General features: G+C 40.8%; 2 protein-coding genes across 2 annotated transcripts; both read left to right on the top strand.

Annotated features, from left to right (window-relative positions):
• The first annotated feature begins 244 nt into the window (after window positions 1-244).
• LOC103519347 (tRNA dimethylallyltransferase-like) lies at window positions 245-19,083 on the top strand. The gene is made up of 6 exons (XM_026830894.1): window positions 245-387; window positions 13,146-13,261; window positions 15,062-15,174; window positions 15,393-15,601; window positions 16,749-16,950; window positions 17,568-19,083. The coding sequence occupies exons 2-6, from the start codon at window positions 13,185-13,187 to the stop codon at window positions 17,717-17,719; spliced, it is 753 nt and encodes a 250-aa protein (XP_026686695.1). The 5' UTR covers window positions 245-387; window positions 13,146-13,184; the 3' UTR covers window positions 17,720-19,083.
• An 887-nt stretch (window positions 19,084-19,970) lies between these two features.
• On the top strand, window positions 19,971-20,687 carry LOC113471609. The gene is made up of 3 exons (XM_026830895.1): window positions 19,971-20,038; window positions 20,289-20,432; window positions 20,513-20,687. Exons 1-3 carry the CDS (start codon window positions 19,976-19,978, stop codon window positions 20,624-20,626), a joined length of 321 nt encoding a protein of 106 aa, XP_026686696.1. The 5' UTR covers window positions 19,971-19,975; the 3' UTR covers window positions 20,627-20,687.
• The last annotated feature ends 839 nt before the right edge of the window (window positions 20,688-21,526 follow it).

Raw genomic sequence — 21,526 nt, 5'->3', positions numbered from 1 at the left:
ACTTGAAACTTGGTACACTTAATGCTGGGGTTTACCAACTCGGTATTGAGATGAAACGAGGATTTCCCTATACTTAACCGGGTCAACCTCGGATTGAACTCAATCCTGAGACAATCCACGATGGTAAAACTTGACCTTATGTATCTTGAATGATCGCCGAACAAAGGGTCACCTTCTATTGTGCGTTTTTCAGACTGTTCAGGACGGGTCCGATCACTAACCATTTCCACATTTCTCGTTTCTTCCAGGGCGCTACAAGTGTTCTACGAGCACGGTCGAAGTATTCACGATATCCTGACAGAACAGAAGTCCCTGGAAGGTGGTAGTCTATTAGGGGGACCTCTGAGGTTCCCGAACACTGTGATCCTTTGGCTACAATGTGACAAGGTAAAGTAAAAAGAAAGCAACCACCGCGGCCGAGTAAGTATCACACCGAAGGTCCCGGGTTTGATTCCCGGCGGGGTAGAATATTTTTTCGGCTCTGTGCTCGCAGCTCGGGGTGCACTCAGCCTCGTGAGGAATATGGAGTAGCTACTTTAATCGAGTAGCGACCAGTGGCGGCATTACCAGTGTAAAAATATTATTGAAGTATGGGAATTGGTTGCATAGGAGGCGCTTAGTAATCCTGTTATATCCGCGCTTACAAGACAGACGCGCTACCAACCAAGATAACTAGGCTGGTATTTTATTTTTTGATTATTGGTATTGTACATGTAATACTATGATATACAATTATACTATGCCGACTATAGAAGTACCACAATTACATAAGTACACAGACTGATATGATTTGTGATAAAGTTGAGTGTGAATTAGAAACGTGAATAAAATAATATATATAAAAAAAATATTTATAGAACGGGCTGCTAATCTACATAGGAAGTTCCGGCACCTTTGAACTTTCACCAGATATCAGACATACGTATATTACAAGTAATGAGTTCAATGTTAACTGGAATAGCTGGAACCTTTTTCTCCGGCACCTTTGAACTTTCACCAGATATCAGACATACGTACGTTACAAGTAATGAGTTCAATGTTAACTGGAATAGCTGGAACCTTTTTATTCATTCATAGAGTACCTACATACATAGAACATAGAAAGCTATCGAAGTTCATATGGAAATGTATCGCAGATTTTCAAGAGTAAAATGGTTTCATAGTCTGGCTCGAGGACTTTAAACAAGGAGTATACCAGCCTGAAATTTCCCTTGCTAAAGAAATAGCAAAGGTTGAGAGCGAAGGGCATCCATCCTCTCTTAAATTTTGTAACCAAAACCAAATGTCAGCCCAAAAGCGATCACCCTATCTAGAGCTGATTGAGAGGCTAAAGAAAAACGTTTTTAGAGTTTTTGTTGAAAGTTGGGTTCTGTTGACTGGTCCTTTTCGGCTTAATACCGTCCATTTTATACATTTATTCCCATCGCGTGTACAATTTTTGCGTTCCTAATATAGTTTTGGGACTTTTGGCTCCCAGTTTGGGGCCAGACACACATACACAGTTATTTCACGTGATACTGCGTTTTACGTTGGGGCAAGGCAGATTAATAACATACAGCCTACACATCGAAGTGTTCGTATGATTTATGCGAATTTTGTACAATTTTTGCGTTCCTAATATAGTTTTGGGACTTTTGGCTCCCAGTTTGGGGCGAGACATACATACACAGTTATTTCACGTGATGCTGCGTTTTACGTTGGGATAAGGCAGACTAATAACATACAGCCTACACATCGAAGTGTTCGTATGATTTATGCGAATTTGTGGTAGGCTCGTGGCGGACTCACTTTTGGCAGCCTGTCCATCGGCCTTTCGGTCCGAGAAAGGAGTGTAAAATTTTAAAAACAGATCAAAAATCAAAATACAAAAAAGTTTGATAAAACTGTAAAGCTGTGTCCACACGTCGTCGACGGCCGTCAATCGATGTCGACTGAAACCGTCCACACTACCTCGACAACATAGATTCACCTCGTCGATCGACGGCCGCCGAACCAGCGACCTAGCGCTTACAAGGCAGGTGTGCAAGCCAACTAGACTGGCAATAATCAAGATTTCCCATAGATTGTACAAAGAAATGTACAAGACCGTTAGTCTTGAGGAGCCAAATTTATAGTTGATTTCATAGCTTAGTTTTTAGGAGTCTTGTTCAATGGAGGGAGTCCGCAGATTAATTTTTCCGTCTGGGGCGAACTTTATCCTAAATATTTCGGGACGATAAGAACTCCATTGTTACAGGTCTCTTTATCAAACCCCTTGAAAAAATGTGTAATGAAAAATTGCAAATGACTAACTCATGACTTCAGACTGAAAGGGTGTCCTATGTTCAAATTTAACTTCACTCCCTACAATATGTAGTGACAAAAACTCTCTAATCCTTCCCATCCAACAGTGAAAATTAAATACCATTAATGGTTTACACATGTCGACATTGTCGACTCATAGAGTACCTTGTCTAATCTAAACTTTAGGTCTACCTACATATTTTTGTAGTACGTTTTCCAAACTGTTGCTCTATGAGGCCAACCAGACCTGATATCCGGTAGACCTGACAGACGGATCTTTTCAGCCGTACCGGTCAGGTGTACTTGATAGTGTGTGTGCTCATTAAGTATCAGGTAGACCTGACAAGCGGACCTGATCAGGCGTATCTGTCAGGTCTACCCGATAGTGAGTGGCTGGCTGTACCTAATACATTTTCTGAACTGTTGCCCTATAAGTCTACAAAAAAAAAGAGTAGAATAGAATATAAGAAATTTGGAAATTTTAATCACCTTCAAACACAAAATTAAACACGAAAAAAAAGTCCATAAATTTTCGCCAGTCGCCACCCACTAAAAAACGAAAAAAAGATACATCAGGGTTGCACGGTTGATTTGGAATTAAGAATCCCCCTCTCTGCTTACCCGAAAAGGCACGAGGCGATTGACGATATATTTTGGGCCCTGAACGGGGGTGGAGGGATCTTAATGGGCGTCTCAGATAACTTTATTAAGCCCTTGACAATGAACTGTAACAATAACAAGAGAGGGATTATCGTCCCGAAATTGAAGGAGGAGGACAGGATAGGAGAAAGGAAGCTGTTTTAGAATAAAGTTAGGGTAATTATTCAGAAGTCACGATGATGAAAAAGAAAGCTCTTTTTTTGTGTTTAACCTAACCCTGTAATAACACTGGTCACTGCTCATTTGTGGCAGCTCCTTTTTGTAGCAATTTTCCATTGTCGTGACTTCTGAACAAGTACCAAAATTTGCCCCGGGCTGGAACCTTGTGGTTCGATCTCGAGAGATATACTCGTATTCTGTGAATCTGTGATTTCTGAAGGGAAAGTAAAGGTACTTTTCAGTCCTATTCCTATCCCAGCAGGATAAACAAACAAGGGCTGGTCGTTTTGCTTGATTTGACCACAGACCACATCCCTATGGAGGCCTGCAAGGCCCACATATATTCCTGTCCTTAGCAGCAATCTCCACGTGTTTTTATTTACTTTTTACTCCAAGTCAAAAGGAGTACGCCACACACGCACCATTTAACCAACAACGATTTTCCCGCCGCCCAGTCGTGTGAATCCACGCACAAAAAGAATCGAAATCAAGTTATCAAGTCATTTTTTGAAGTTTTATTTCTGTATTTCTCGCCGGCTTATGACACGGCAAGGGGGAGACCCGTACATATTACATACAGTATTCTCAAGATAAAATCAAGTAAACAAAGTGGTAGTACTTCGCTACCTTTTCGGCAAAATTAGGAAGCGAAAATCGAGGAAGTAAAACTCACTCGGGCTTATCCACCGTCAAAAATAATTATCTTGCCCTATTCCGAAAAATTACTGGGCCTTGGGCCGAGATTTTTGCATTAGGCTTAGGTTATGAAATACCGGTATAAATATTAGCATAACATAATTATAATAACAAAAAATAATTAAGTTGGCCAGCACCTGAGAGCTATGTCTAACTGATGAGTTCCAATAAGAACGAAACGCGTCTTAGGCTGCTCTTAGGTGTTGGCTAAACTAATAACAGAAAAAAAAGTCCCTTCTTGGCCTTCAAGATACATAAATATACCACGTTTGAAATCAATCAACCCAACAAAAGTAACTCGAAAGTTCATTACAAACAGACTTCTCAAGTTACTCATTAGTCTCATTATCATTACTCTATGGCTATATGGGCTTGTGAATGGGGATAAGGAGTGAACAAATGGCCTGGTCTGAAACTAGTAGGTACCTAGTTTCAGAACAGAAAAAAGAAAAAAAAGTCCCTTCTTGGCCTTCAAGATACATAAATATGTATACCACATTTGAAATCAATCAACCCAGCAAAAGTAATTCAAAAGTTCATTACAAACAAACAGACTTCTCAAATTGCATGAAAGCATGTAAAAACAAAGTTCGTGATGAAAAATAATACAACATTAAGTAAGTGAATCAGCTCAGATTGTCAGAAAGATAGTGAGTGTCTCGGAACTGTCTTCGCAATCAAGACACATTCTTTTCAATCCATGCTTATCTGGAAACGGAAAATTTCCGCCCAGGCCAGGATTCGAACCTAAAACTGGAGGGTCAGTGCTCTTAACACCTTGGCAAAAGAGGTGGGCTTCAATAAAGATGGGTAATGGTTACTTCTACGGTGACCTACTCTTTTCCACCGTTTCTGACGTCACTTCATTGCACAACCAACATTAAATAACATTAAATTTGTCAAGACAAAGCCTACCTCAGCCCTAAGCCTAGCCGTTAACGCATTTGGCCACTAATACTAACTGCTATAAGTAGAGAATATGTGCCACCGAGTCCACTCACTCGGGCTTATCCACCGTCAAAAATAATTATCTTGCCCTATTCCGAAAAATTACTGGGCCTTGGGCCGAGATTTTTGTCCCCTTCCCCTCGAGAGTTCAGCGCGAAGCGGAGGTCAGTGAAAATTTTGGCAGCCGAAGCTAATCAGCGCGGTGTACCGATTAGGGACAAAAATATATCGGAATTAAAAAGTTCAGTGAACTCCGCGAACGAGATATTGTCCCCAAACGTTTCGTACCGGTACAATGTTAGATGAGATTTACTCAGTAATGTATATGTATTTCTGGACGCCTTGCCGAAGTATTTGTACCTGTGTTAACCCTTTCAGTCGTTATGGGTGAAAAACTAATAGCAACTTATGTATAGTCGTTCCCCTTTACCCACCTGAAAATTACAAAAGGAAAATACGCGGTATGTTAATTTAGTGCAAAAAAACTCAGTAATGTATATGTATTTCTGGACGCCTTGCCGAAGTATTTGTACCTGTGTTGGCCCTTTCAGTCATTATGGGTGAAAAACTAATAGCAACTTATGTATGGTCGTTCCCCTTTACCCACCTGAAAATTACAAAAGGAAAATACGCGGTATGTTATGAAGTGAGAATTTGCTATAGTTCTTTTCCCATCCTTATGAAAGTATTACACGAGGCTATTACAGTCCAGCCCCTGGCCTAGAGTCAAAACCATTGGCGTTAGGCAACAGTTTCCAATAAGGTTTGGATCCTGATTGTGGCTCCTGCCAACAGACCTCGGTTGTTACTTGTTACAGTTCCTCTATAAACTTTTTTTTTCCCTTTACTCCCGCAGTCTAAACAAGGTCTTATATATTTCATAGGTATAGTTTAAACATATGTAAATAAAAAACCTTGTTTAAATATATATAAAAAAAAAAATAATACAAAAATATGTGATTAGGATTAGGATTCTTTTCCCATCCTTATGAAAGTATTTACTACACGAGGCTATTACAGTCCACCCCCTGGCCTAGAGTCAACACCATTGGCGTTAGGTAACAGTTTCCAATAAGGTTTGGATCCTGATTGTGGTTCCTGCCAACAGACCTCGGTTGTTACTTGTTACAGTTCCTCTATAAACTTTTTTTTCCCTCAACCAAGTGGTCCTGACTATTGAACATTACTTGACTTACTACACACAAAAAGTTAAGTAGTCATAGTTTTCCATACAACCCAATAGTTATAATGGACCTTCACAAAGTTAGTGAGTCTTCAAGCAAGTGATCTTGGCCATAAGCACAGTTTCCAATAAGGTTTGGATCCTGATTGTGGCTCCTGCCAACAGACCTCGGTTGTTACTTGTTACAGTTCCTCTATAAACTTTTTCCTCAACCAAGTGGTCCTGACTATTGAACATTACTTCACTTACTACACACAAAAAGTTAAGTAGTAATAGTTTTTCATACAACCCAAGCGAGTGATCTTGGCCATAAGAGTCTTCAAGCGTTTCCAATAAGGTTTGGATCCTGATTGTGGCTCCTGCCAACAGACCTCGGTTGTTACTTGTTACAGTTCCTCTATAAACTTTTTTTTCAACCAAGTGGTCCTGACTATTGAACATTACTTCACTTACTACACACAAAAAGTTAAGTAGTAATAGTTTTCCATACAACCCAATAGTTATAATGGACCTTCACAAAGTTACTGAGTCTTCAAGCACTCAACCAAGTGGTCCTGACTATTGAACATTACTTCACTTACTACACACAAAAAGTTAAGTAGTAATAGTTTTCCATACAACCCAATAATTATAATGGACCTTCACAAAGTTACTGAGTCTTCAAGCAAGTGATCTTAGCGAGTGATCTTGGCCATAAGAGTCTTCAAGCGAGTGATCTTGGCCATAAGTGACTCTCTACATCCAAGGGGAATAGAAAGGTCCCTTACAGTTCAAAACTGAGTGATTTATTCGCTCCCGAGATTTGGACGGTCGCCCAATAGGTCTGTGTCGTCAACTTCAATCCTCTCTATTTCAAATATTTAACGAGTGAAGCGAAGTCCAAGTTTTCAACACGAAGATTTTTAAGTCCATTTTTCATAAATGGCCGAGATCCGGGCTTAAACTCGGTTTAAATTTAACTCTTGGTCTGTGTCGCCAACTTGGATTGATCCTCTCTATTTCAAATATCCAACGAACGAAGCAAGGTCTAATTTTCAACTCGAGAATTTTGCATTCAAATCGTCCATTTGTCAGCCAAGGCCGTCCACTTACTACAAGTTTTGCATGGCAGTATTGCCTGCTTTGCAAGACCCGTCGTGAGTGGCTGGGTCCCAAGTTATTGAAGTCTTAAAAATTGCCCTCGATTACATACAAATTACAAATAAGATGGTCATTTTAAGATAAACTAAAAGGCCATAAGTGACTCTCTACATCCAAGGGGAATAGAAAGGTCCCTTACAGTTCAAAACTGAGTGATTTATTCGCTCCCGAGATTTGGACGGTCGCCCAATAGGTCTGTGTCGTCAACTTCAATCCTCTCTATTTCAAATATTTAACGAGTGAAGCGAAGTCCAAGTTTTCAACACGAAGATTTTCAAGTCTATTTTTCATAAATGGCCGAGATCCGGGCTTAAACTCGGTTTAAATTTAACTCTTGGTCTGTGTCGCCAAACTTGGATTGATCCTCTCTATTTCAAATATCCAACGAACGAAGCAAGGTCTAATTTTCAACTCGAGAATTTTGCATTCAAATCGTCCATTTGTCAGCTAAGGCCGGCCACTTACCACAAGTTTTGCATGGCAGTATTGCCTGCTTTGCAAGACCTGTCGTGAGTGGCTGGGTCCCAAGTTATTGAAGTCTTGAAAATTGTCCTCGATTACATACAAATTACAAATAAGATGGTCATTTTAAGATAAACTAAACATAAATAAATGAGCATATTTGAAGGAAAAATCATCGGAATGCGAACCAGAGGCAGACCTAGGGCATGAGCATATTTGAAGGAAAAATCATCGGAATGCGAACCAGAGGCAGACCTAGGGCAAGCCATTTTCAAGACATCCAGGTGCAAATGGGCTGCACAAGTGCTCATCCTATCAACAGCTCAAGGAAGCAGCAAGGGACAGACACATTTGGCTACAACAAGGCGCTGCCTTTAGAAGCTGATGATGAAAAATAAATAAAAATTCTCAACAGAAACGAAAATCTGCTGTCTTTAGCAGGAAACAGCATAGAATGAAATCCAAGCATGTGTAATCCTATCAACAGCTCAAGGAAGCAGCAAGGGACAGACACATTTGGCTACAACAAGGCGCTGCCTTTAGAAGCTGATGATGAAAAATACATAAAAAAATCCCATCAGAAACGGAAATCTGCTGTCTTTAGCAGGAAACAGCATAGAATGAAATCGAAGCATGTGTATCAAACGTCCGTTAAGACATATGGAGGGAGAAAACAGCTCAAGGAAGCAGCAAGGGACAGACACATTTGGCTACAACAAGGCGCTGCCTTTAGAAGCTGATGATGAAAAATAAATAAAAAAATCCCATCAGAAACGAAAATCTGCTGTCTTTAGCAGGAAACAGCATAGAATGAAATCCAAGCATGTGTATCAAACGTCCGTTAAGACATATGGGAGGGAGAATGGCCACAAAGATACAACTCTCCTATCCTGTATTCCTTCTCTCTTCGATTTCGGGACGATAAGACCATAGCAGTTACAGTTCCCTCTGTCAAACCTCTTAAAAAAAGACATACGGAGGGAGATTGGCCACAAAGCTACAATACGAGTATGTGTGTAGATATCAGCAAATATTTAAATGGCAATTTATGTGAATGAATCACGCGGCCAATTCTCGTGGGAAGTAAATGACAAATACTCATCGTTTCCGATTATCTTCTTCCCTCATAAATAATCCCGCCACAAACTCCCCTCATTTTTCTTCATCTTGATTTTTCCCCCCCTTGCCGTGTCATAAGCCGGCGAGAAATACAGAAATAAAACTTCAAAAAACGACTTGATAACTTGATTTCGATTCTTTTTGTGCGTGGATTCACACGACTGGGTGGCGGGAAAATCGTTGTTGGTTAAATGGTGCGTGTGTGGCGTACTCCTTTTGACTTGGAGTAAAAAGTAAAAACACGTGGATATTGCTGCTAAGGACAGGAATATCCGTGGGCCTTGCAGGCCTCCATAGGGAAAACTCCCCTCATTTTTCTTCATCTTGATTTTTTCCCCCTTGCCGTGTCATAAGCCGGCGAGAAATACAGAAATAAAACTTCAAAAAACGACTTGATAAATGATAACTTGATTTCGATTCTTTTTGTGCGTGGATTCACACGACTGGGTGGCGGGAAAATCGTTGTTGGTTAAATGGTGCGTGTGTGGCGTACTCCTTTTGACTTGGAGTAAAAAGTAAAAACACGTGGAGATTGCTGCTAAGGACAGGAATATCCGTGAGCCTTGCAGGCCTCCATAGGGATGTGGTCTGTGGAGCGTGGATTCACACGACTGGGTGGCGGGAAAATCGTTGTTGGTTAAATGGTGCGTGTGTGGCGTACTCCTTTTGACTTGGAGTAAAAACACGTGGAGATTGCTGCTAAGGACAGGAATATCCGTGGGCCTTGCAGGCCTCCATAGGGATGTGGTCTGTGGTCAAATCAAGCAAAACGACCACCCCTTGTTTGTTTATCCTGCTGGGATAGGAATAGGACTGAAAAGTCCCTTTACTTCCCCTTCAGAAATCACAGATTCACAGAATATATCTCTCGAGATCGAACCAGAAGGTTCCAGCCCGGGGCAAATTTTGGTACTTGTTCAGAAGTCACGACAATGGAAAATTGCTACAAAAAGGAGCTGCCACAAATGAGCAGTGACCAGTGTTATTATAGGGTTAGGTTAAACACAAAAAGGGGCTTTCTTTTTCATCATCGTGACTTCTGAACAATTACCCTAACTTTATTCTAAAACAGCTTCCTTTCTCCTATCCTGTCCTCCTCCTTCCATTTCGGGACGATAATCCCTCTCTTGTTACAGTTCCCTCTATCAAAGGGTTCAACCCGTATAACTAATGTTGAATAATTTAGAAAGACACACAAACTGGGGTTTATCTCAGAAATGACTCCGAATACAACTCTCATTATCGGACATCTTTATCAGTATTTAAAACACAACCAAATCTTCCTTCGCACAAAGTCATGTCGGTTAAAAAAAAAGTGTATAGGTTTTTTTTTTTTTTTTTTTAACCTGCTAGGCCGCTGTTTCGATTCCCGTCCAAGGCGAATTTTATCCCGACCCCGAACAGATAACGTTCGTTCTCGGAATGACTGGCTTTCTCTTATCCTGTTTCCCTTCTCTCTTCGATTTTTTTATTCCCAATGAAAGTCACTACATAGCCCGTTGGTAACACTGTTTGCTATGCAGAAGGTCCCGGGTTCGACCTCCACCATCGACAAAAAATTGCACAATGTATTTCGATTGCAAATACAATTTCAACGGGTTAATTTCTGGGAAGTATTGTGTCTCACCCATTTGATGAGGAACATACTACGAGATGGACAGATGGACATGCTACGACATAGACCGATAAAATTGTAGCAGATGTTTAATCGTTATGAAATAATAACAACTGTGGTGGTTTTTTGAAGAGGTTTGATGGAAGGAACTGTAACTGCTCTGAAATCAAAGAGAGGACAGGATAGGAGAAAGCTAGTCAATTCGAGAACGAACCTTATCTGTTTAGAAAATCCGCCCCGGGCGAAACCTTGGTATTTGCTTCTTTAAGGTACTTTATACGATATATTTACTTTTTAAATGTCAAAAAAACAACTCTTATTATCGGACATCTTTATCAGTATTTAAAACACAACCAAATCTTCCTTCGCACAAAGTCATGTCGGTTAAATTACCTATAACATTAACATTACAAAATTACAATACGTGACATAAATAAAACTCAAATTGGAAAAAAGGAATTACAGAGAAATCGGAGATAAACTGATAAAGTTATATTAAAACAAAAAAAATGGAGCTCAACTTAAAATTCACAGTTAATCACTTGAACTCTGTGTGTTTTGTTTTGGCATATCTGAGATAAGGGCAAATTAATTTGGTTTAATTTGTCAAACTTTATCTCGAACATTCTCATCTAATTGATCTCAGCCAGTTATTTAGACTGCGGGGGTAAAGGGACTTTTCAGTCTCATCCTAAGGCCAGCCACTCACTATCAAGTAGACCTCACACTCTCACAGGCGGACCTTTTTTGTCGACCTTTCGGGCAGGATAAACAAGGTATATTCTATTCTATTCTACTTGTCAGGTCTACCTGATAATGAGTGGCTGACCTAACTGTATAAATGAGGTGTATTCTATTCTTTAGCTTGGAGGATAACCCGCCTCCCTTGTAAGCGCTAGGTTGCAGGTTCGATTCCCGCCCGGGGTGAACGTTCTAAACAAATTAGGTTCGTTCTCGGAACGGCTGGCCTTCCCTTATCTTGTCCTCCTGTCTTCGATTGCGGGACGTTGAAATCTCCGTTATTTCATTTCCTTCTATCAAACCTCTTAGAGGGAGAGAGAGAGAGAAAGAGGGAGTGAGTGTGTGAGAGAGAGAGAAAGAGGGAGTGAGTGTGTGAGAGAGAGAAAGAGGGAGTGAGTGTGAGAGAGAGAGAGAGAGAGAGAGAGAAAATGCGTGGGCGGATAGGTTTATAAGTCGAATAATTCCGGGTTGAATACACTAGCCATAATTTACACTCAAAGAAGAAGAAATGGAGCGAGAGAGAGAGAGAGAAAGTGGAAGAAAGAAAGAGACAGTGTGACTAGGAGAGAGAGAGAGAGAGGGGGGGAGGAAGAAAGAGAGAGAAAGTAATAACACTTATGTGTCGTGTAATCATTATTTTCTGTTTGCTTCCTCTTCTGTTTCTCGTCTTGGGAGCCGAGGGTTGTGGGTTCGAGTCCTCCCCTCCCGTCTCTATTGCCTCTATTCCCCAATGCAGCCAACCAGCGCAGCGGTAATAGCTCGTTGAATACATCAGTTCTCAACGATTCACTGAAGTTAAGCAACGGTGCACGTTACTGGTATTCGGATGGGTGACCATCTGGGCAAGTGTGTGCTGTTGGCTTTTCCTGGCCAAAGTCAGGTTGGGTGAGGTCATTGTAAGGAGTCGTATAGCTTGTCGCCGAAGGGTTAAAATCCCTCACTAAAACCTTCAACTGACGATCAATACAGTGACGATCAAACCTCTATCAAACAAAATTACTTTCCTTCCTGAAGGATAAGGGAAAGTAAAAAAAAGTCTTGGTGAGCAAGTAATGTGCAATGTTTAGTCAAGGGGCCGCGGGTGTCAAAGGCATCCGTTCTGGATGCGTGTATCAGAAATCAAAACGACAGTTCCCTCTCTGTGTAGTTTTGACACTTGGCCAAACTTGTAGCCTGTCTTTGTCCTAATCTTTATCAACTCTCTCAAACTCGAATGTTTTAGGGCTACAGAAATAAATTGCCGCTCAAAAATAGTGCATAGGTTTTTTTTAACCTGCTAGGCCGCTGTTTCGATTCCCGCCCAAGGCGAATTTTATCCCGAACCCGAACGGCTAACGTTCGTTCTCGTAATGACTGGCTTTCTCTTATCCTGTTTCCCTTCTCTCTTCGATTTTTTATTCCCAATGAAAGTCACTACATAGCCCGTTGGTAACACTGTTTGCTATGCAGAAGGTCCCGGGTTCGACGTCCACCATCGACAAAAAATTGCACATCTTCGATTTTTTTATTCCCAATGAAAGTCACTACATAGCCCGTTGGTAACACTGTTTGCTATGCAGAAGGTCCCGGGTTCGACGTCCCATGTATTTCGATTGCAAATACAATTTCAACGGGTTGATTTCTGGGAAGTATTGTGTCTCACCCATTTGATGAGGAACATACTACGAGATGGACATGCTACGACATAGACCGATAAAATTGTAGCAGATGTTTAATCGTTATGAAATAATAACAACTGTGGTGGTTTTTTGAAGAGGTTTGCTGGAAGGAACTGTAACTGCTCTGAAATCAAAGAGAGGACAGGATAGGAGAACGAACCTTATCTGTTTAGAAAATCCGCCCCGGGCAGGTATCGAAACCTTGTAGACCGATAAAATTGTAGCAGATGTTTAATCGTTATGAAATAATAACAACTGTGGTGGTTTTTTGAAGAGGTTTGATGGAAGGAACTATAACTGCTCTGAAATCAAAGAGAGGACAGGATAGGAGAAAGCCAGTCAATTCGAGAACGAACCTTATCTGTTTAAAAAATCCGCCCCGGGCGAAACCTTAGTATTTGCTTCTTTAAGGTACTTTATACGATATATTTACTTTTTAAATGTCAAAAATTAATAAAAGCTCCCGTGTCTTCTATTGCAGGAGGTCCTGGACAAACGACTGGAAGGCCGCGTTCACACTATGATTCAGAACGGACTCATTGAAGAACTGCTTCAATTCCATCGGCAATATAACGAGGATCGGATCGGAAAACAGCTGTGAGTACATAGGTGCCGGGTTTGAACCCCGGAGACGACAGAAAAAAAGACAAGTGTTTCATCGCCGCCCCCCCTTCCCACAGCAATGGAACAACTGCTACATTAGACGCATTTGGTCTGTGTCGTAGCATACCGATCCCGTAGAATGTGTCACATCAGATGGGCGAGAAGAGACACGTTCCCACAGCAATGGAACAACTGCTACATTAGACGCATTTGGTCTGTGTCGTAGCATACCGATCCCGTAGAATGTGTCACATCAGATGAGCGAGAAGAGACACGATACTTTCTGTGTCGTAGCATACCGATCCCGTAGAATGTGTCACATCAGATGGGCGAGAAGAGACACGATACTTCCCATTTAGGTGCTGGGTCAAGCCCCTTCCCACAGCAATGGAACAACTGCTACATTAGACGCATTTGGTCTGTGTCGTAGCATACCGATCCCGTAGAATGTGTCACATCAAATGGGCGAGAAGAGACACAATACTTCCCATTTAGGTGCTGGGTCAACACAAGAACACCAGAAAGTAACCGTTGAAATATTTGCAATCGAAAAACGAGTATACATTTTCGTCGATAGTGGGATTCGAACCCGGGACCTTCTGCATGGCAAGCACTGGACACTGGTCGAACCGTGTCCCAGCATATGTCCCTGTCCCATTCTCCCTATAGCACGGAAAAAGAAAACTCTTCTTCTTGCCAATCTAGACTGAAGGTGAAATAGTGGGTGACATTTATGTCACCTATATTTTCTGGCGAAACCAGAGATTTGTCTGACACCTCATCAGGTGCAATGACCCTAATGTCTGGGGCAATCAGGGGAGCCTTCTAGGGAGTACTAGTGTGAAATTTAGAATTCATTTTGAAAATAGATCCCTACAATAGAATAGAATATTCATCAGGTGCAATGACCCTAATGTCTGGGGCAATCAGGGGAGCCTTCTAGGGAGTACTAGTGTGAAATTTAGAACTCACTTTGAAAATAGATCCCTACAATCATCAGGTGCAATGACCCTAATGTCTGGGGCAATCAGGGGAGCCTTCTAGGGAGTACTAGTGTGAAATTTAGAACTCACTTTGAAAAGAGATCCCTACAATAGGATAGAATAGAATATACCTTGTATATCCTGCCAGAATGAGACTGAAAAGTCCTTTTACTCCCGCAGTCTAAACAAGGTCTTATTATACCTTGTTTATCCTGCCAGAATGAGACTGAAAAGTCCCTTTACTCCCGCAGTCTAAACAAGGTCTTGTGTATTTGGAACTCAAAAGTAATGGTAAATATTGCAATTCGAAGACGATTTGTGCAGATAATCGAGCCTGTAATTGTAATTTATTCATGTCATGCTCTAATTCAAATTATCTTCTCTCTAATTATTATCACCTTTCCGTATTTTCTCTCACCCTGTCTTTCCCTCTCTCTCCCTCCCTCGTAATTTAGAAGAGTAAAGGTGTATTTGGAACTCAAAAGTAATGGTAAATATTGCAATTCGAAGACGATTTGTGCAGATAATCGAGCCTGTAATTGTAATTTATTCATTTCATGCTCTAATTCAAATTATCTTCTCTCTAATTATTATCACCTTTCCGTATTTTCTCTCACCCTGTCTCTCCCTCCCTCGTAATTTACATCTCACCGTCTCTCTCCCTCCCTCGTAATTTACATCTCACCCTGTCTTTCCCTCCCTCGTAATTTAGAAGAGTAAACGAGAGAGAAAGAGAGGAAAAAATATTGATGTCAACAAGAAACAATTCTATTCTATTTCATTCTATTCTGTTTTAATTCTATTTCCTCAGAGAACCTGATTACACCAAGGGCATATTCCAGTCCATCGGGTTCAAAGAGTTTCACAACTACCTCATGCTAAGTGATCAAGATCGCCAGTCAGATAAAGGCAAAGATATATTCAGTTTGGTTTAAAATCCGCCTTGGACGGGAATCGAACCCCTGGCTCAGCGCTAATAAGGCAGAAGTAAATCTAACTAGGCTGGCTCAACAGGTCTTTATTTTTTCTTCTTCTTTAAAAAAGTTATATGTGATTTTTAGACTGCGGCAGTAAAGGGACATTTAAGTCCTATGCTGGCAGTATAAACAAGGTATATTCTATTCTATTTTATTTCCTCAGAGAACCTGATTACACCAAGGGCATATTCCAGTCCATCGGATTCAAAGAGTTTCACAACTACCTCATGTTATCCGATTCAGACCGAGAATCAGATAAGGGAAGGGAGATATTCAATAAGAGTCTGGATGCCCTGGTGTTGGCAAACGTGCAGTATGCTAAGAAACAGAACCAGTGGGTGAGGAATAGACTGCTCAAATGTCCTGACCGAATGGTAAGTACTCGAGGGGTCGGGTTTGATTCCTGCCCGGGGCGGACATTATCATAACAGATATGCTGTATCATAAGAGATAACGTACCTAAAAGAACAGAAAAAACATTCCGTTCTTTTAGGCACAGATAATAACATAGTTCTCGTGAGAGTAAAGAGGAAAAACGCTCCTCCTAGAAGGTAACGAGCTCATGGAGGGTCAGAAAGATGTAGTTCAAAGTTTTCCGATAATATCGTAGGTAATCGCATTCAGGACAACCAGACTACTATCTACTCACTACATGAGCTCACATGACGTGATAGTAGTGTGGCTGTCCTGAACGAAATTACCTACAATATTATGGGAAAACTTTGAACTATATCTTTCTGACTCCCCATGAGCTCATGTGACGTGACGTGATGGTAGTATTTCTACCTTTATTATTATTTATTTTTTTAAGAGGTTTGACAGAGGGAACTGTAATTGCTAAGGTCTCATCGTCCCGAAATCGAAGAGAGAAGGAAGACAGGATAGGAGAAAGCCAGCCGTTCGGAGAACGAACATTATCCCATCAGGATAAATTTATTCCCTTAATTTTCCCCTTAATCTCCTCTTAATATTCCCTTAATCTTCCTCTTCTTCATTCCCAGGTACCTCCCGTGTACTCTCTGAACTGCACAGATTTGACCACCTGGGCCCAATCTGTCACGGCCCCCGCTCTGCATATAGTGGAAAACGCTCCTCCTAGAGGGTTACGAGCTCATGGGGGGGGTCAGAAAGATGTAGTTCAAAGTTCTCCGATAATATCGTAGGATTCGTAGGTAATCGCATTCAGGACAACCACACTACATGAGCTCACATGACGTGATAGTAGTGTGGCTGTCCTGAACGAAATTACCTGCAATATTATGGGAAAACTTTGAACTACATCTTTCTGACTCCCCATGAGTTCACGTGACGTGACGTGATGGTAGTGTGTTTCTGCCTTTGTTATTATTATTTTTAAGAGGTTTGACAGAGGGAACTGTAATTGCTAAGGTCTCATCGTCCCGAAATCGAAGAGAGAAGGAAGACAGGATAGGAGAAAGCCAGCCGTTCGGAGAACGAACATTTTCCGTTCAGGATAAAATTTATTTCCCTTAATTTTCTCTTCCTCTTCTTCATTCCCAGGTACCTCCCGTATACTCTCTGAACTGCACAGATTTGACCACCTGGGCCCAATCTGTCACGGCCCCCGCTCTGCATATAGTGCAGAGTTATTTGGACAACAGGGCCCCGACGGGAATCGAACCCTTGGCTCAGGAGTATGTGGATCCGAGCTACTACAACGCCGGCACTTTCAACTGTGATGTTTGTAATAGGCTGTTTATAGGTGAGTGAATATCTAAATTCTAAACCATGGGATCCGAGCTACTACAACGCCGGCACTTTCAACTGTGATGTTTGTAATAGGCTGTTTATAGGTGAGTGAATATCTAAATTCTAAACCCCAATTCAATTGTGGTGAAGCTGAGAACCTCTTTTTTTATGATTTCATAGAGGGAACTGTAACTGCCTCGGTGAGGCGATAGAGGGTAAACCATGATTCATTTGTGGTGAAGCTGAGAACCTCTTTTTTTATGATTTGATAGAGGGAACTGTAACTGCTAAGGTCTTATTGTCCCGAAAGAGAGAAGAAAGACAGGATAGGATGGGAGAAAGCCAGCCGTTCCGAGAACGAACCTTATCTGTTTAGGATAAAGTTCACTTGGGGCGGGAATCCTATTTTTTTTTTAAGTAGTAGCCTACTGCTGGAGTAAAGGGACTTTTCAGTCCTATGCGAGCAGTATAAATAAGCACTATTATTATTATTATTGTCCCGAAAGAGAGAAGAAAGACAGGACAGGATAGAAGAAAGCCAGCCGTTCCGAGAACGAACCCTATCTGTTTAGGATGAAGTTCTCATCCGGGCGGGAATCCTATTTTATTTAATTCTATTTTATTCCTCAGGTCAACATCAATATGAGCAGCACATGAATTCTGTCAAACATCGCCGCATGAAGGTTAAGATGGAGAGACAACTACAGCATATCCTACGCAACCAGGACCCTCGGGATACCAAGGTAATAGGTGACAAACTACGCGACCAAGCGACAACCTAGGCTAGGTTGTCCCGTCACCGTTTCGCGAAAAATGGGAAATGAGGAGAGACTTAAAAAACCAGAGATGTTCTCGGAACGACTGACTTTCTCCTATCCTGTCCACCCTCTTTCTTGATTTCGGGACGTACGAGTACAGTACTGTGTGAACCATATTTGAACTGCGCCACAGGCGCTTTTTTCCAAAAATTTCGCCTGTGGCTAATCATAAAGTTTTTACCAAATTTATTTGAAAAAACAGACGAATCAAGACCTTAGCTGTTTTAAACACATTTTGAATTTTATTCAGTTTAATATCGCAAGCAGATGAGGAGCATTCTTATTATTAATTTATCTACAATATTTACAAAGCGTTCAACCTGCTTTTATCACTTGTTCATGTCTGACTGGGCCTTACTTTGGTAAACCTTTTTGACTAAGGCCGGGGTCTACAAAGTGCCGGGTTTAAACTTGGTTTAAGTTTAACTCTCGAACTAAGCAATCTGATTGGTTGATGAAAAAAAAATAGCCAATCAGATTTCGACCGAGATTAAAACTTAATCGGAGTTTAAACTCACTTTGTGGCCCCTAGGGTCAGCAATCTGATTGTTGGTTTTTAAACTTTTCAACCAAATCAGATTGTTTAATTCAAGAGTTTAACTTAAACTTCGATTTTGGCCCTGACCGTATGGTTGTTCCACCTTCAGGCCCATCAGTTTTCAGTTAACCCTTTGAGGTTGTTCTTAATTCAGATTTTACCTATAGATTCTCAGTCTTAGTTAACCCTTTTAGTCCGCAATAGGCCACAGACTTTGAACGGTCTGAAGGTCCACCCTTCCTTTCGGTCCTCAGTAGGCCACAAACTTGGACTATTCAAAGATTGTTCCATCTTCAAAAAGGTTCTTCCACCTTCAGACCTAATATTTTAACCCATTCGGTTCTCAGTAGGCCACAAACTTGGACTATTCAAAGATTGTTCCATCTTCAAAAAGGTTCTTCCACCTTCAGACCTAATATTTTAACCCATTCGGTTCTCAGTAGGCCACAAACTTGGACTATTCAAAGATTGTTCCATCTTCAAAAAGGTTCTTCCACCTTCAGACCTAATATTTTAACCCATTCGGTTCTCAGTAGGCCACAAACTTGGACTATTCAAAGATTGTTCCATCTTCAAAAAGGTTCTTCCACCTTCAGACCTAATATTTTAACCCATTCGGTTCTCAGTAGGCCACAAACTTGGAGCGTTCAGCTTCCCAGGAGCCACCGAGAATTAACCCTTTGAGTAGTTGTCCTCGGTATCTGAGAAGCCGGTTTGTATGCTATGCGTAGCCGCGACGCTTGTCGTTCCGGATCGAGTTGATCAGACAGAGAGAGAAGATGATACCGACGATCTGAAATGGGAATAAAACAACCACATTATTATTATATATAATAATAATAATAATAATAATAATAATATTAATAATATTATTATTATTAATATTTTTTTTATTTTATTATTATTATAATAATAATAATATTAATAATATTATTATTATTAATATTTTACTAATTTATTTTAAGAGGTTTGTTAGAGGAATCTGTAACAGCGAAGGTCCTATTGTCCCAATCGAAGAGAGACAGGGTATTAGAAAGCCAACCGTTCCATGAACTAACCTTATCTGTTCAGGATAAAATCCGCTTCAGGCGGGAATTGAACCAGAAACATAGCGCTTACCGCGCCCCACCCTCCCAGCTAACTAGGCTGGCCAGAATTGTCTTCTTCATTCATACCTGTTCTCTTACCCTTCTATGTATTATTATCTCATCAAATACACGAGACCTTGTTTAGACTGCAGGAATAAGGGATCTTTTCAGTACTATTCGGGCAGGATAAGCAAGGTCTGTTAAAAAAAAAGTGTTTAGTATCCGTTTTTTTCGTAGCAATTACTACATTAGAAACAACTGCTACATTCAACGCTTATGATCTGTGTTGTAGCATATTCATCCCGTAATAGCTAACCTTATCTGTTCAGGATAAAATCCGCTTCAGGCGGGAATTGAACCAGAAACATAGCGCTTACCGCGCCCCACGCTCCCAGCTAAATAGGCTGGCTAGAATTGTCTTCTTCATTCATACCTGTTCTCTTACCCTTCTATGTATTATTATCTCATCAGATATGCGAGACCTTGTTTAGACTGCAGGAATAAGGGATCTTTTCAGTCCTATTCGGGCAGGATAACCAAGGTTTGTTAAAAAAAAAAGTGTTTAATATCCGACAACTGCTACATTAAACGCTTATGGTCTGTGTTGTAGCATATTCATCCCGTAATATGTCCCTCATCAGATGGTCGATTAAATTCCTAACCTTATCTGTTCAGGATAAAATCCGCTTCAGGCGGGAATTGAACCAGAAACATAGCGCTTACCGCGCCCCACGCTCCCAGCTAACTAGGCTGGCTAGAATCGTCTTCTTCATTCATACCTGTTCTCTTACCCTTCTATGTATTAATATCTCATCAGATATGCGAGACCTTGTTTAGACTGCAGGAATAAGGGATCTTTTCAGTCCTATTCGGGAAGGATAAGCAAGGTCTATGGTCGATAAAATTATATTCATACCTTGATGAAGGCCACGCCCATGGCCACTACGGCTATATGAGAGGCCACGCCTTTCGCCTGTTCGGCCACTATATCCCGACATCCCACCATATAGATCTCCTCCTGGGTACAATAGCTACGTTTGCCATTCTCCAGGTTAGTTCGGCCACTATATCCCGACATCCCACCATATAGATCTCCTCCTGGGTACAATAGCTACGTTTGCCATTCTCCAGGTTACAGCAGGAAAGAGGGATGGAGTCCTTCCAGTCTGGTGGACCGGAGACACCACAGCAGTGAAGCTGAAATTGGGAACAGGTCAAAAGTACATCAGTCATATTTCATATTGAATAAATAGCGCCGCAGGCGACATTTTTAGCTACGTTTGGCATTCTCCAGGTTACAACAGGAAATTAGGAATAGGTCGAAAGTAGATCAGTCATATTGAATAAATAGCGCCGCAGGCGACATTTTTGTCTGCTATATCCTATAAATTTATTTTATGTATGGAGTTCCAATTTTTTTTTTTTTTTTGTTTGTTTGTTGGTCACTTGAGTTAGTATAAAACATACAATTCACTACTAAGGTTCTAAGGGTATTTATTTTATCTGCTATAGGACCTTTTTATACGATTAAAACTCATACCAAATTATGTAAAATATACGCCTTCTGTGTATAGCAAAGTCTTATGTTACTTAAATAGGTATTAGTGCCTACAACAACCCAACAACAACAACAACAGCAACAAAAGAAAAAATAATGTAACATTCTTAATCGTTCCATAAGTAAATATACATAAAAAGTTGTAAAACATCGTACATGTATTCACATCCTATGAAACAATCCGACGTACTCATTGCCCTGGAGATTCCCTTTGTCCTTAATAATCCGATCGGTCAATAAAAGTTTCCTCTATAAAAGTAACCTAAAGATTGAAGATTCAACCTGCTGGCCTTTCCTATACACACGCGACATGCAAATTAGACGTATTCTCGAGTCAGTAAAGCTGGACAGCTTTAATCGTCGAAGTGACACTCCCATATAGGTGCAAGTTTTACTAGGGTCCTCCACAAAACTCATGCGTTCTAGATGATCTAATACGATTCCAAAAGAGAGTAAATAATTCAAAAGTTTGATTAAACCCCGCTCATCAAGGATTAAAGTATACGTGACGACGACAACCGAGTGGCGCCGGAAGCTGCTAACTTTCTACCTTAAAAGACTTTTCGCAACCTCTGGTTTAGAAAGTT

The sequence above is a fragment of the Diaphorina citri genome, unplaced genomic scaffold (assembly GCF_000475195.1).
Source record: "Diaphorina citri unplaced genomic scaffold, Diaci psyllid genome assembly version 1.1 scaffold2681, whole genome shotgun sequence".
Lineage (NCBI taxonomy): Eukaryota > Metazoa > Arthropoda > Insecta > Hemiptera > Psyllidae > Diaphorina > Diaphorina citri.
Note: the sequence above shows the minus strand (reverse complement) of the source record. Positions and strands in the feature narration are given on the sequence as shown.